The following is a 13,588-nucleotide window of genomic DNA, read 5'->3' as shown; positions in this document are numbered from 1 at the left end:
CACTGTGGGCCCTTCCAGCCTCACCCACTCTGATTCTGTGATAGGTGGTTCTTGTGTTTTTGAACACGACTCTTTGGTACTAAAGTCTAAAATAACTGTTAGATGAGTTCCTGTTAGAACATGGTGTGTGCCCTGTTCACATCTGGAACCTTCACAGTCAGAAGTGCTTTACTCAGCAGACCTGTTTGTTCATTTTAACCAGCCATGTCCTCCACTTTCATAATGAGTTAATTTGTTGTCTTGGTACCTAAGGCTTCATGATTTTAAACTGACTCTTGAAAGGGACCTTGCAATGATTATATTTTCTGCAAAAACCTCGAGAACTGTTTCAGATCACATGGCATCACAGTAAGATAAGTACATCCCAAGTGAACAGCATCTAGAATCTCAGAGCTGTTTTGACTGGCAAGACTGGGATGTGGCAGACTGGCAGGCCACTGTTCCGGTGCATTTAAAATGCCCTGGTATTTTCCTCAGACTGCTGATGTAGGAGATGGAGCAACTTAAAGCTCTCTGAGACACGGTGGTGTTAAGAGAGAATTTGCTTTTTTGGAAGTGGTGAGATTTGAGACCCACCAGTTATTTGGACATTGTTACATTTCAGTTATTTGAATCTGTTATTATGACTGGTGTTGAAAAATTTGTATAAACCCAGTTTACATTGTAGGAGCTTTCACCATCCTTTAAAGCCTCTTTTTAGTTCTCTAATTATGTAGAAGAAATGAATAAATGAATAAAACTACATGTATTGGCTTCTCCTTTCTGTTGCTGTTCATTTTTACAGAGGCCATGCCAAGTTTAGCGTGCGGTGGAGGACACACTTTCTTAATTCCTTCAGAAATTAACAGGAGTTCCTTTGGTTTTCCAGGACTATTTGAAGCCTAAAGTAGGCTGTCATGAGATAAAGTGGAAAATTAAAAAGGTCATCATTTCCTACTTGGACAGATTCTTTTCATGCTTGGCCAACTAGTGCATGTTACTCATGAAAATGGAGTTATTCAAGATCTCAGATTCAGGGGAGTCTTGGGGAAAGCAGAATTGCAGGTCCTTTGAAATAAATAACAGACCTATGAGTGACTTTTTGTGGGACCCATGACGCTGTAGTTAGAACATGGACGAGAAAAGTTTGACTGCTGTTTAAATTTAGTGCAAGCACATTGTTGGAGTGGTTTCTGTGTATGGACCTTTGCTCAACTGCAATCCTGTTTTTAAACCAGGCACCCTCAGCAGGAGACGAGGTCTGGGCAGAGGCAAACACGTGCAGTGTTCACCTGGTTGGTGTCCTCATTGGTCTGTGCTGGCAGCTCCCTGCAATAATCCTATTTATTGTCGTGCTTGTTTCTGCTGCCAGTTCCAGTTGAAGTGCCCAGTGCTCCTGAAGAAGTATTAACTGAGAGCTATGAAACAATCTCTTGTAGCATGTTGCCTTATGTAGTCCTGGATCAACAGGCCAGGCCCCCTTCTGACAGTCTGGAATGTGCTGGGGTGCTGAGAGCATTTCATACCTAAATGTGACCCTGCTGTGATATGAAAGGATCACAGGGGTTACCAAGCTGCCTCTGGGATCTTTGAAGGGAATGTCAGTGTGTCCCTAGTCCCCAGACAGTGGGGCCTGGAGCAGCCTGGCCTAGTGGAAGGTGTCCCTGCCCATGGAATGAGATGAGCTTTGAGATCCCTTCCAACCCAAACTGTTCTGGGGTTCTGTGGTAGCTCTTGGCTGTTGACCAACATCCTGATGCTGCAGGTGGAATCAGTGCTGGAGCTCCCAGGTGGATGTTCCTGGGATGAGTACTGGCCAAAGGCTTTTGCTTGGAGTCATGTCCTGTTACGTAGGAGTTCTCCTGTGGTTCCCTGCTGAGCTCACTCTGATGGGCAGTGCCCAAACTCAACCTCTGTGCCCTGAGAGTGGGAGAGCAGCAGCTGCAGGAAGGATGCCAAGATAATATCCATTCATATGGCTGTTGTAAATACATTGGGAAATCTTTGGGAAGCTAACCTAAGTCTATTTTGCACTGGAATTTAGGATGCAGAAGCTGCACTGTTGCCCCTCATGATTTGAGAGTTACTCAACTGCTGCTGATCCTGAGGGTTCTTAACTTGTTCTCATACTAGAACCAGTTGCATCCATTGGCTCCTCAATAAATCCTTTATGGAATGTTACAATCTGAGTTGCTCAACTTGAAGTTGTTTAAAAAAAAATTACTACTCTTGATTTTTTTTTTCCCCTCTTGTGAAGCCTCAACCCCCCCCAGCCTCTGGTGTAAGTAGCTCAGGAATAATTTCACTAAATATGGATCTAGGAACAGTAATCCCTGAATTGGGATAAGTGCTTTGGATGTTAGAGCACCATTTGCAGTTAACAAATAACCGTCCAACTCATTATTTCCCCTCCCTACATCAGGCTAGAGGGCATGGTGCCTTTGGCATATGCTCTGCCACTTGAGTCCTGAGGAAAATTAAGGAGTGGATTTGGCACCAGCAGATTCTTAAAAGGGCTTAAATAGAAAAGATGTCCTTGTGTTTGGTGCAAGAAAGTGTCTGCAGAATCTGTGCTCACACTTTCAGTGCTCTGTGTCTGTTTCTGTGGTGCCCTGTATCGTTTGAGCCGAATTACCTGGTGTTACATGTGAGGGAATGGTCAAAGAATCAATAGTTTAATTTGTTACTGCTGCTGCGTAGTAAAGTGTGTGCTGGAAGATGACCGTGTGCTGGGAGATTGTGTGCTCAAAGTATCCCAGATTCTGTACCCAGAAGTAGCAAAATGCATTCTGCTGCTTGTGCACTCTGCTGAATTTTGGGTTCACAGAACCACATAGAATGGTTTGGGTTGTGGAAGGGACCTTGAAGAGCATCCAGTCCCACCCCCTGCCATGGGCAGGGACACCTTCCACTAGCCCAGGTTGCTCCAAGCCCCATCCAACCTGGCCTTGGACACTTCCAGGGATCCAGGGGCAACCACAACTTCTCTGGGCAACCTGTGCCAGGGCCTCACACCCTCACAGGAAGGAATTTCTTTCTAATACCCAATCTAAACCTATTCTCTGTGAGTGTGAAGCCATTCCCCCTTGTCCTGTCTCTACAGTTCCTCATGCAAAGTCCCTCTCCAGTATTCCTGTAGCCCTTCAGACACTGGCAGGTGCTGGGAGGTCTCCACACAACCTTCTCCCCTCCAGGCTGAGCAGCCCCAGCTCTCCCAGCCTGTCTCCACAGAGGAGATGCTCCAGTCCCCTCAGCAACCCCATGGCCTCTGCTCCAGCAGTTCCATGTGCTCCTTATGTTGGGGGCACCAGAACTGTGCCCAGCGCTCCGGGTGGGGTCTCAGGAGAGCAGAGTGAATGGGGACAGTCCCCTCCCTGGCCCTGCTGCCCTTTGGATGCCTTGTGCTCATTCTCCCTGCAGGGCAGAGGGACAGTCCCACAGGGCAGAGCAGGGGAGGTGTCAAACGTTGGAGATGCTGTGGTGTGTGTTTGCAGTCGTTTGTAGCTGGTGCTTGCCCGTGTGACAGGGTGACTCTGGTGTCCCTGCAGTGCCCCAGAGCTCTGCATTTCTGGGGTGTTTGCAAAGCTCATTCAGTTGTTCTCTGTGCACCGACTGACTGGTTGCCTTTATTCCTTTGCAGAGCAAGGCTTAGATCACATAGCAGAGAACATCCTTTCCTATCTCGATGCCAGATCCCTGTGTGCAGCAGAGCTGGTGTGTAAGGAGTGGCAGAGGGTCATCTCGGAGGGAATGCTCTGGAAGAAGCTCATCGAGAGGATGGTACGCACGGACCCGCTGTGGAAGGGGCTGTCAGAGAGGAGGGGTTGGTAAGTACCTTCACAACTAAACTCTTCTTTACAATGCTCTAATAATGAGCTTTGCCAAAAAGGAAATCTATAGTAAATGGGTATTGCTGAGCTCCAGGGACTGAGGGGTAGCTGTGGTCAAAGCTGTCAGCTCCCCTTCCTGCCCTGCCTTGTCCTTTTGTGCTCCCGTGTCTGTCACACTTGCTTTCTTCCTTAAGTCTTTCTGCAGATTTGGAATTTCTGTTTTGCAGGGAGAACTAACAATTCCATCAGCTCACAAAAACTGGTGACAGCACGTTTGCAGGGCTTTTTCTCAAGTGAAGTATTTCCAATTCAACTTTTTTGCTTACAGTGTAAAATAGCTACTTGGGCTGCAGAAGCCTCACGAAGAGAAACCATTTCTGTTTGTGGCAGTGGACTTTTTCTGTCCTTTCCAAGTATCTGAAGAGATGTTCTGCTTCAGAAACCTGTTTCCCTATGCTCTCTAGTGGTGTGCCTGAGCACAGCAAGGCACAGAGCAAGGGACAGCCTGCTGCCTGGAAACCTTGTGGAGCAGTGAATCCTGATTGGAAAACCATAAGGAAAATACCTGTTATCTTTTTAATCTTGGACATTTTAAATACTTGTAAAATTGCACAGTCACAGGGGTTGTAACAGCAACACTAAAAATTCTCCCAGGTATCCTGTGAGAATATGTTGTAATGGTTTGTTCTGGGCAGGCTTTGCATCCCTTTGAAGTTTGGATTCTTGGCGATATAACGAAAACTGTGTTTCTGTTTCTTTCTAGGGATCAGTACCTGTTTAAAAACAGACCAACAGATGGGCCTCCCAACTCATTTTACAGGTCCTTATACCCAAAGATAATCCAGGATATAGAGGTAGGTGTTGTGATGGATCTTGTCTGCAGGACAGACAATGGTGCACGTTGGGGGGCTTTCAGAGGGGGTGCATGTTGGAGCAATGGATCTGTGTCACTACTGCTCTCAGCAACTCACTGCCACAGTACAGGCATTATCTCGGTGTTAACACCATCCTTTTTGCACTTAAAGATTTTTGGAACTCTTCTGGGACTATGGATTTTAATAAAATAGCTGATACAGAGCACACGACTGCCAAACAGTTCCGTGTATTGCTGAATGTTCAGTATACTGGTCACATTCCCTTAGGAAGTGATCTGAGGGTTAATGCCTTACAACTCCAGTCATTTAAAATGTAACTTAGTACTTCTAGAGCAGTGACTGACTTTTGCAAATCCAGCTTTGCTCACCATGTGGGATTTTTCCCCTCTCCAGTGGTTTGATGGGAACAATAACCAGGTCTATGATGATAAACCCACAGGGGCATCAGTGGCAAACTTTGGATATAAAATTTTGCTCATCTTCGTTTAAGATTTCCAGAGTTGGGCTTGCTTGGTCATTTAAAAGTATTTCTGATAAATCAGGATAATCCCAATATTCTACCTTCAGGCAGCAAATGTGTCTTGCTCTGTTTGCTGTGTACCCACCACAACACTCTGGAGTTACACCACAGACTGTCATGGATTCATTTCAGGATGTGAAATTATTGCTCTGAAATTCATTAGTGGGGAAACACGTGTTTTGGTGTTGAAGACAGGTGTGAACTAATGGAATCACTGAACAATGGCAAATGGCAATTTGTGTTCCTTGGCAGTCAGGAAACAAAATTATCCAGAGCTCTTAACTTGACTGTGAAACGGATCTGCTGGAAGGCATAATATACTTCTCAAATATCTTTTTATAAACCTTGCTACATAATTTATTAACATTCAGAGATAAAGAACTAAGCATGCAATGCAGCCTAGGCAAGATATGACCAAACTTGATATTTACCTGTGAGCTGAATGATACACTTTGTTATTTGATGTCTTCTCCCTGTAAGGAATGAGAGTGATACTGCAATCAGCAGAAGCCCATGGGATTTAGAGGAATTCTCACTGTGATATTTTCTTGCTTTCTGCACAATTCTGGCCTAGTTCTGTAAAGAAAATGGGCAAAAAGCAGCATGAAAACTTTTGCACAGACCACTGAAAGAGTTCGGTGTTAGTGTAACTCACGCTTTTAAGGATGGTCTTCTGAAACTCATATATATATTTGTGTAAGTGGAACATTTGTGTAGGGATTGTTACTGTTAAAGATGAGAGAATTCCTTGAAGGTGTTTTGAGGACTTTCTGAGGCCTTTTGAACTGTCCCAATCTGCTCTTTAATGCTGTGATTCTTCAGTTGCTGTAGATTTGCTGGTGCAGTGCACAGAAACAAAGCTCCTGAATTGGACAGTTCTTGCTAGAATGAAATAAGTAGGAAAAAAACAAACCCTCCGTGCTTTTCTCATCCCCAATATCAATAATAAATCTAGAAAAATGGTCAGTCTGAGAGTGGGGAAAGGGTGTGCCATTAAAAAGATACAGTCATGAACCTGTTTCTTAAAAAAACCCTTGAATTTCATTAAATTAACAATAAATATATTAAACCCTCAAATTAGGAGAAAAAATTGCACCTCACAGCCTGGTAAATAAGAACTCATCTGTTCAAAATGGAGAGAAAACACCCTGGTGTTTGGAAGTCAAGAAATAGAGTTGTGTTCTCTGCACTGCAGAGAGCAAGCTGGGAGCTGTTGCTGCAGTTTCTGCCCATTCCAAGCTGCCTGGTGATCCAGCTGCTTCTTCCTATGGTTCTTGTAGTTTCTGTCCAATGCTTCCATTCATAAGGAAGTGAAATATTCCTGGGGCACGCAGGGAACTCCTGTGTGGCTCAAGTGGAGGAAGAAAGGAATAGAGAAGCAGAATCAAGGCTGTTCAGGGAAAACCTCCTGTAGTTCTGTGCTTTCCCTTCTGTGCTTGTTTCTATAAACCCATGAAAAAACTTCGGTTGTTGGTGGTTGTCGATGGTTGTCGATCACTTGGGGTTGAATTTAAGGTGCTGGCAGTAATCTCAACACCATCCATGGTCCGGGGGCACTTGGGAAGTAGAGTAAAGCAGGGACCTGTCAGCTCTGGGCTCCTGCCTCTGACCTTCACTTGAGCAAGAGGAACTGAAGCCTCTCTTTGCCTGAACTAAGAAATAAATCACAGAAACACAGAATGTGCTGAGCTGGAAGGGACCCACCAGGATCATCCAGTCCAACTCCTGGCCCTGCACAGGCCCATCCCCAAGAGTCACCCCCTGTGCCCCAGAGGATCAGCCAAACCCTCCTGGAGCTCTGGCAGCCTTGGGGCTGTGCCCACTGCCCTGGGGAGCCTGGGCAGTGCCCAAACAGCCTCTGGGGGAAGAACCTTTTGCTGAGATCCAACCTGAGCCTGCCCTGACACAGCTCCAGCCATTCCCTGGCTGCTGTCCCTGGTCCCCCCAGAGCAGAGCTCAGTCCCTGCCCCTCCTCTGCCCCTGCCCAGGCAGCTGGAACTGCAGTGAGGCCTCCCCTCAGTCTCCTCTGCTCCAGCTGAACACACCAAGTGCCCTCAGTGTCCTCACACGCCTTCAAATCAAGGCCCTTCCCCATCTTTGTTGCCTCCTTTTTTGACACACTAATGGCTCAATATCTGTCCTATATTGCTGTGTCCAGTGTTCTAGAGTGGAGAAGTCTCTATTTGAAAACCAGTGGCCACTTCCAGAATCACCAAGGCTCCATTTACACAGGGAGTGTGATTCCTGTTCCTGGTTCTTGAGCACGGCTGAGCTGGAGGGGAAGGCAGGGGCTTTGTGCCACAGCAGTTTTCCCTGCTTACAAATTTCCTTCAAGCCCTCTGAGATATTGCTGTTTGTCAGGTCTCCAACCTGCAGTGGGCTGAGTGTTTCTGCTGATAGTCAAGGGGCCAATAATTCTTCCACTTGCAAAGGTCTATTATAATTTTTCAAATAAATCTCCCTTTAAAGTACTTTTCACAAATTCCTTCCCTAAAGGGCTGTCAAAAGAAGCTTTTAACACATTTTAAAAATGTAGAGGGTGAGTACCATAACAACCAAATTTAGCTTTAAGATTAGGAGCAGTTCTTAACTTCTTCCTCCTCTCATTGTTTTTAAGCCTCAAGTTGTGCTCTCCCACAGTTTCTTACTTTTCCCATTCTTTCATGTTTCACAGCCATGTGCAGAAGCTCTTAAATAAGACTCTCATCTTAACTGTGATGAAGAATTTTGTATCTCTGAATACCAAAATGTTTTTTTCTTCAAATATTTTCCTGGACCTTTAATAAGATCTTCTTGTTTCTGTCAGAGGGTCAGAGCTTGGGGAGCGAGTGATGGGCCAAAGCATTTACAGAACCTGTTGTTAAAAGACTTAATTTTTTAATTCAGTAAAACACCCCTGGAGCACAAAGATTAACCAAATTCTACTGGACTGTTTCTAATGGTGAGAGTTTGGAATTCACTGCAGCTGGTACTAAATTGGGTTGTGGGCAGAGATAAGCTCAAAGGGAAGGTGCTGTCTGACTGTCAGAATTTGAAAAATAATCCCAAATCTGAATTAACAATTGGGAAGAAAAATGACAAGTGAGAAACAGCAAATTGGAATTCTTTCCCTTGAGCTCTGTTTGCATTTTGGTCAAAAGTTCATGCCAGCACAATGTGGTGATATCTCCAAGGTAATACAGGCAGTGAGTGACTTGGCAAAGGGGGCTTCCCTTGCCTCTGAAAATTTAATGGTGCCAGTATCTGTTTATTTTGTGCCAAACACGTTTTAGGAACATCATGTCCCTTCTGAAATCACTGGATTTGAAAATAAGAGGACATTAGAGATCTGAAACCAAATTCTTGGAAAGAGGTGGTAAATCTCCACCTCCGCTGTGAAGCCAAAGATTTAATTAGGTTTCATTTCACGAGAGGTGACCCAGTCATTTTGACCATCTCCAAGTCATATGTTGAGTTGCCAAACTTCTTTAGGAGATTTTTTAAAGGGAAAACTTGATTTGGGGGTTGTCCTAGGAAACTGAACTTGGTTTGCAAGGCCTTGTTTCTGGAGAGCACCTGGTTGGTGCCGGGTGTCCTTCCCACGGGACTGTGTCCATCCCACGGCACCAGGCTGGGGAGTTCAGTGATGCTGATTCCAGAACCCCAAGTCCCTGGAATTTTTCCGTCTGATTTGTGAAACTTGGCCAACTATTCTGTTTTCCCCTCAGGATTAGCACAAGTATCTATTTCTGGTGGTGAGTTGAGAAGACTTATTTCATAAATGTTCCCCTTATCTTTAGGCACATGATGGATGCCCTCATCTGGTTTCCATGGAGACTTAGATCCACTTAATTAAGACGAGAATTAAAATGTGTTTTTTCTGAAGACCTTAGGAAAATGTTGTACCAGGCCATCAGATAAACATCTGAATTCTGGATAAGTTCAGATTTTAGGACTGGAACTGAAATTTTAAAGCCTTGGGACAATTGGAAGAGGGGAAGAAATCAGCTCCCACCCTTAGTCCCTGCCAGCATGAGGAGATGGTTGTTTATGAAAGTTGCAGTGTATAATTTCTGAGAGAAATGGATTTGTTTAGTACTGCTCTCATTATGATCTGAAGAAACTTTATGTGCATGTGTGGGGAGAATCTGGTCAGCATTATTTGCCTAGAAATTTTTTCAGCCAGCCTTTGAAATCTCTGTTCCACAGGCGCTTTCCAAAAGGCATTTCTTAAAAATGAAGTTGGCCAAGGAAAGGAGAGGCTTTGGAACAGCAGGGACACAGTTATTGTGGTGCATGACACAGATCTCTACTGTCCCCTCTGAACAGGGCAAACACTCCTTTCAGATGCCCCAGCATGGGGTGGGCCCTGTCTTGGATTTTTTGGCTCACTTTGCCTGTGTCACACCTGCTGGGGAGCAACTCTAGGGGAAGGGCCCTGGGAGTCCTGGTGGTGCCAGTTGTCCCTGAGTCAGCAGTGCCCTGGCAGCCAGGAGGGCCAACCCTGTCCTGGGGCATCAGGGAGGGGATTGTCCCACTCTGCTCTGCCCTGGGGGGTGGCCTCACCTTGAGTCCTGGGGGCAGTTTTGGGTGCCACAATATCAGAAAGATTTAAAGCTGTTGGAGAGTGTCCAGAGGAGGGACATGAGGATGGGGCAGGGTCTGGAAGGGCCACATGAGGAGCAGCTGAGGGCACTTGGCTTGTTCAGCTGGAGAGGAGGAGACTGAGGTCAGACCTCACCAGAGTCTGCAGCTCCATCTCTTCACCCTTGTGAGCAGCAACAGGACCCGAGGGAACAGTTGGAGCTGTGTCAGGGCAGGGTCAGGGTGGATCTCAGGAAAAGGTTGTTTCCCCCAGAGGGTGGTTGGGCACTGCCCAGGCTCCCCAGGGCAGTGGGCACAGTCCCAAGGCTGCCAGAGCTCCAGGAGGGTTTGGACAATGCTCTCAGGGACAGAGTGAGATTGTTGGGGTGTCCTGTGCAGGACCAGGAGTTGGACTCAATGATCCTTGTGGGTCCTTTCCAACTCAGGATGTTCTGTTTTTCTAAGAACTTCGTGTTTTTATGATGTTGTGCTTGAACTTAGTTGTTATCTCTAATGGAACCTAAAAGGTGCAATAATTTTATTTTTCAGCAGCATGGTTTTTGTCAGGTGTTGTGTATAGTCAGAGGCACATGTCACTGAAGTGCCTCAGAGGATCTCTCTTTTTGTTGCTGTTTGGCTTGATTTCCTCTCCAGATCTGGCACTTACAGCAGTACTTCTGCTTCCTCCATCACTTTGGTGTTACCAGGAATCCATTTAAAGTCAGTATATATTGATGTTGCACCTCTAACATAAAAGCTGGACGTTTTAATCTCAAGTTTGTTAGTTGGTGGAAATTGGTGGAAATGAGGATCCTTTAAGAGAAAAGCAGCCAGACCCATCAGTGTGTGTTACTGTGATCATGGCACTGCAGGCATGAGAAAGGTTTCCTTCAGCAGGTGCTGCCCTTGAATCCCTTTTGGGCTCCTGTGCTTTGTGGCTGTGTGTGCAGAGGTGGATAGGACAGACCTTCAGTGCCATGGTCTGGGAACCATGTCGGGGTTGGATCAAGGGTTGGACTTGATGATTTTGGAGGTCTTTATGGTTCTGTGATTCAGGGAGAGCATCTGCTTTGTCCATCTGCATCCTCCTGTTGTAGGGACTGCTGAGGAGGAGCTGAGTGGATTCTTTACTCCTTCCCTGGGGAGGCAGAACAACTGGTGTCCCATCAAAGGCTGACCAGCACAGCATCCAGGAATGAGACCGTGGGGACAGGATGAGCTGCAGTTCATTTCCTTGGCAGTAATCAGTGAAACTGCAGTGAGGTTGGAATGGTTGCACTTGTGGACCTTGGAGCAGCTCCATCCTTATGGGATCAGTCTCATGCAGAAAGGGACCACACTCATCAGTTTGTGTTGTCACATTTGGATCTTAGGCCTCAAATTCTGCCAAGACACTTGCTGGGGAAAGCTTCCGTTTCCTTTTACTCTGGAGTTGTTTAGATTTCTGGACTGTTTACAGCTTTTCCTCTGGTCTTGGGAGTCCATCCTGGAAGGGCTCTTTTCCCCCAGACTGAGCTGAAAGCCCACGTAGTGTTCAAGTGTGAGTAGCTCTCAGTAATACACTCCGGTTTTTTTGGCCTCACTTTAATTTGGGACTGTTCTTAAAAACACAGCCTGACTATCCTGGGATTTTTCTGAATCATGCCAGAAACACACTTACCAATTCCCAGAAATCTCCCCCCTTCTGTATGTGTGTGTGTGAAAGTGGCACTTCTGCTTGTATTAAACAATGCATGCTGAACTTGAAATATCTGCATACATATGCATAAAATTAACATTCCTTATATGTTAGTGGGGTATAGTGAATCCCTCTTTCTCTGTTTGACTTGCTACCAGTTATTATTCATGAAGGTGGTTTTTATTCTTACTTGACTCTTCTGTTTGCATAAAGTGATATAAATACCAAAACCCAGTTGATCACTTTTGTGAATTAACCTTTGTTTGCGTTTATTTCCATGTATTTGTTTCCTTTGTTACTCTTTACTGCCTCTTCCAGTGTAACATGGCAGCAGTTTCTTCCATGTAACTTTTTGTTTTTTCCAGGGTTTAGTTTTAATGTGGATAATCTAGGGTAGGGCTGGTCTCGTTCTCCCAAGTAACAAGGGACAGAACCAGAGGAAACAGCCTCATGTTGCACCAGGGGCTGTTTAGGATATTAGGAAGGTTTCCTCATCAAGCACTGGCACATCTGCCCAGGACAGGGCTGGAGTCCCCATCCCTGGAGGGATTTAAAAGCCGTGTGGATGTGGCACTTGGGGACATTGGTTAGTGGTGACCTTGGCAGTGCTGTGGAATGGTTGGACTGGATGATCTCAGAGGGCTTTTCCAAGTAAATGATTGTTTGATCAGGTTGGTTCAGGCTTTTTGTGGGATAGGATGAGAGAATTAATAGCGCAAGGCAGAATCCTTAATGGTAAAATCCTAGAAGTGAGATTGGAAAAGACCTCCTAGACCATCGGGTCCATCCTGTGCCCCATCCCCACCTTAATTCTGCCTTTCCTCTGCCGTGGTCAGGAGGGGTTTTCTCTTTTCTCTTCGAAGAAGGCACGTGAAGAGCTAATGCGTCAGAGAAATCCCTGTGTACGTAACAAATGTGTGCGTTCCTTCTTCTTTTTCCTGCCCCATTTGTCCTGCAGAAGAATTGTGTATTCAGAGGGAACAGAAACTCCTTGGTTTATGGGATTAAGATAAACCCACTTACTCTGCAATAACATTCACAAGGATAAAAATGCAATTGTTAACCAAGGAGCTGAACACAGTGTACATTATCCAGTGGGAAAAAACCCTGTTTGTAGTAGGTCATCCTTAACACTTCTAATGTATAGTTCCAGCTGTTAATGCAGATGAATTGCATCATTTTGCACTGTGCATCTTTGTACCAGTGAATATATTCTGGCATGGTCAAGGCTTGACTTTACCTCTACATCTTGGACTGCTTTTTCTATGTGGACTCCTCTCATTAAATGCCTTTTTTCCATATCTATTTATGCACCACTTCAGCTGCCAAATGGCTCTCCTGCTGTGGGAAATGCTTTGGCTTGGTCTTTATCCCTTGTATGCCCGAATTTTGTTGGTTGTACAGCATTTGTCAGCTACTTGCTGCTGTTGCTCTGGTGAGCATTTAGCAAAGGGTGAGAACTAAGTGTGAACTCAGGAGACTGTTCTGCAACATCTTGCTTTTAATTGTGAAAGCCAAGAACAGAGGCAGTTGGAGACTTTTGAGGGGATCTGTAGAAAATACAGTAGTGAGTGTTGAATATATTGGTGTTAGGTTTGGAACCATAAACACATGAATAAACAGTGAATAAACAGTGGGACTCTTCACTGAGTCCCTGATGTTTGTGAGAGTCTATGAGCACAGTGATCTCGCTGCCCACCTGCTCAGTGTATCCATGGTCAGTCAGATATCTCCTGGAAGGAGGTTGCAGATGAAGACTTTTACGAACTGCACAATTGAGTAACAAGCAGAAATTTCCTAGAGCAAAAAGCTTTCATGTGGTTTCCAGTATTGTACTAACCATGTTCCTTCTCGGAGGGTCCTCCAGGTTGCCCACCCACTCAGCCCTATTCAGTCATCTAAAATAATGTTATTTCTCTATACATCCACATCTGGTTTCACTCTGCTGCCCATTGCAGTGCTGCTGTGTACTGTGTGTATGGTGGCTGCCTTCCCAGCACACCGAGAATTTACGCAGTGTAAGGGGATTTTACAAGTTCTCAACAAACATGCAGTATTTTCCCACAGTAGCCACCCCGTGTAATGTCTACATGAAATGACCTCTATTCACAGAATTAAAATGTGCACCTGCATGTGACTTACA

At 45.3% G+C, this 13,588-nt stretch overlaps 1 protein-coding gene across 2 annotated transcripts in view; it reads left to right on the top strand.

Annotated features, from left to right (window-relative positions):
* The window catches only part of FBXW11 (F-box and WD repeat domain containing 11), a 68,161-nt gene that overhangs the window by 39,836 nt on the left and 14,737 nt on the right, over nucleotides 1-13,588 (top strand). For both annotated transcript variants that reach the window (XM_027665237.1, XM_027665236.1), the window contains 2 exons: nucleotides 3,620-3,806; nucleotides 4,573-4,663. In XM_027665237.1, coding sequence (XP_027521038.1) covers nucleotides 3,620-3,806; nucleotides 4,573-4,663 — 278 coding nt within the window. The remainder of the gene's footprint in view (nucleotides 1-3,619; nucleotides 3,807-4,572; nucleotides 4,664-13,588) is intronic.

The sequence above is a fragment of the Corapipo altera genome, unplaced genomic scaffold (genome assembly GCF_003945725.1).
Source record: "Corapipo altera isolate COAL_440 unplaced genomic scaffold, ASM394572v1 111, whole genome shotgun sequence".
In the NCBI taxonomy this organism is placed as follows: domain Eukaryota; kingdom Metazoa; phylum Chordata; class Aves; order Passeriformes; family Pipridae; genus Corapipo; species Corapipo altera.
Note: the sequence above shows the minus strand (reverse complement) of the source record. Positions and strands in the feature narration are given on the sequence as shown.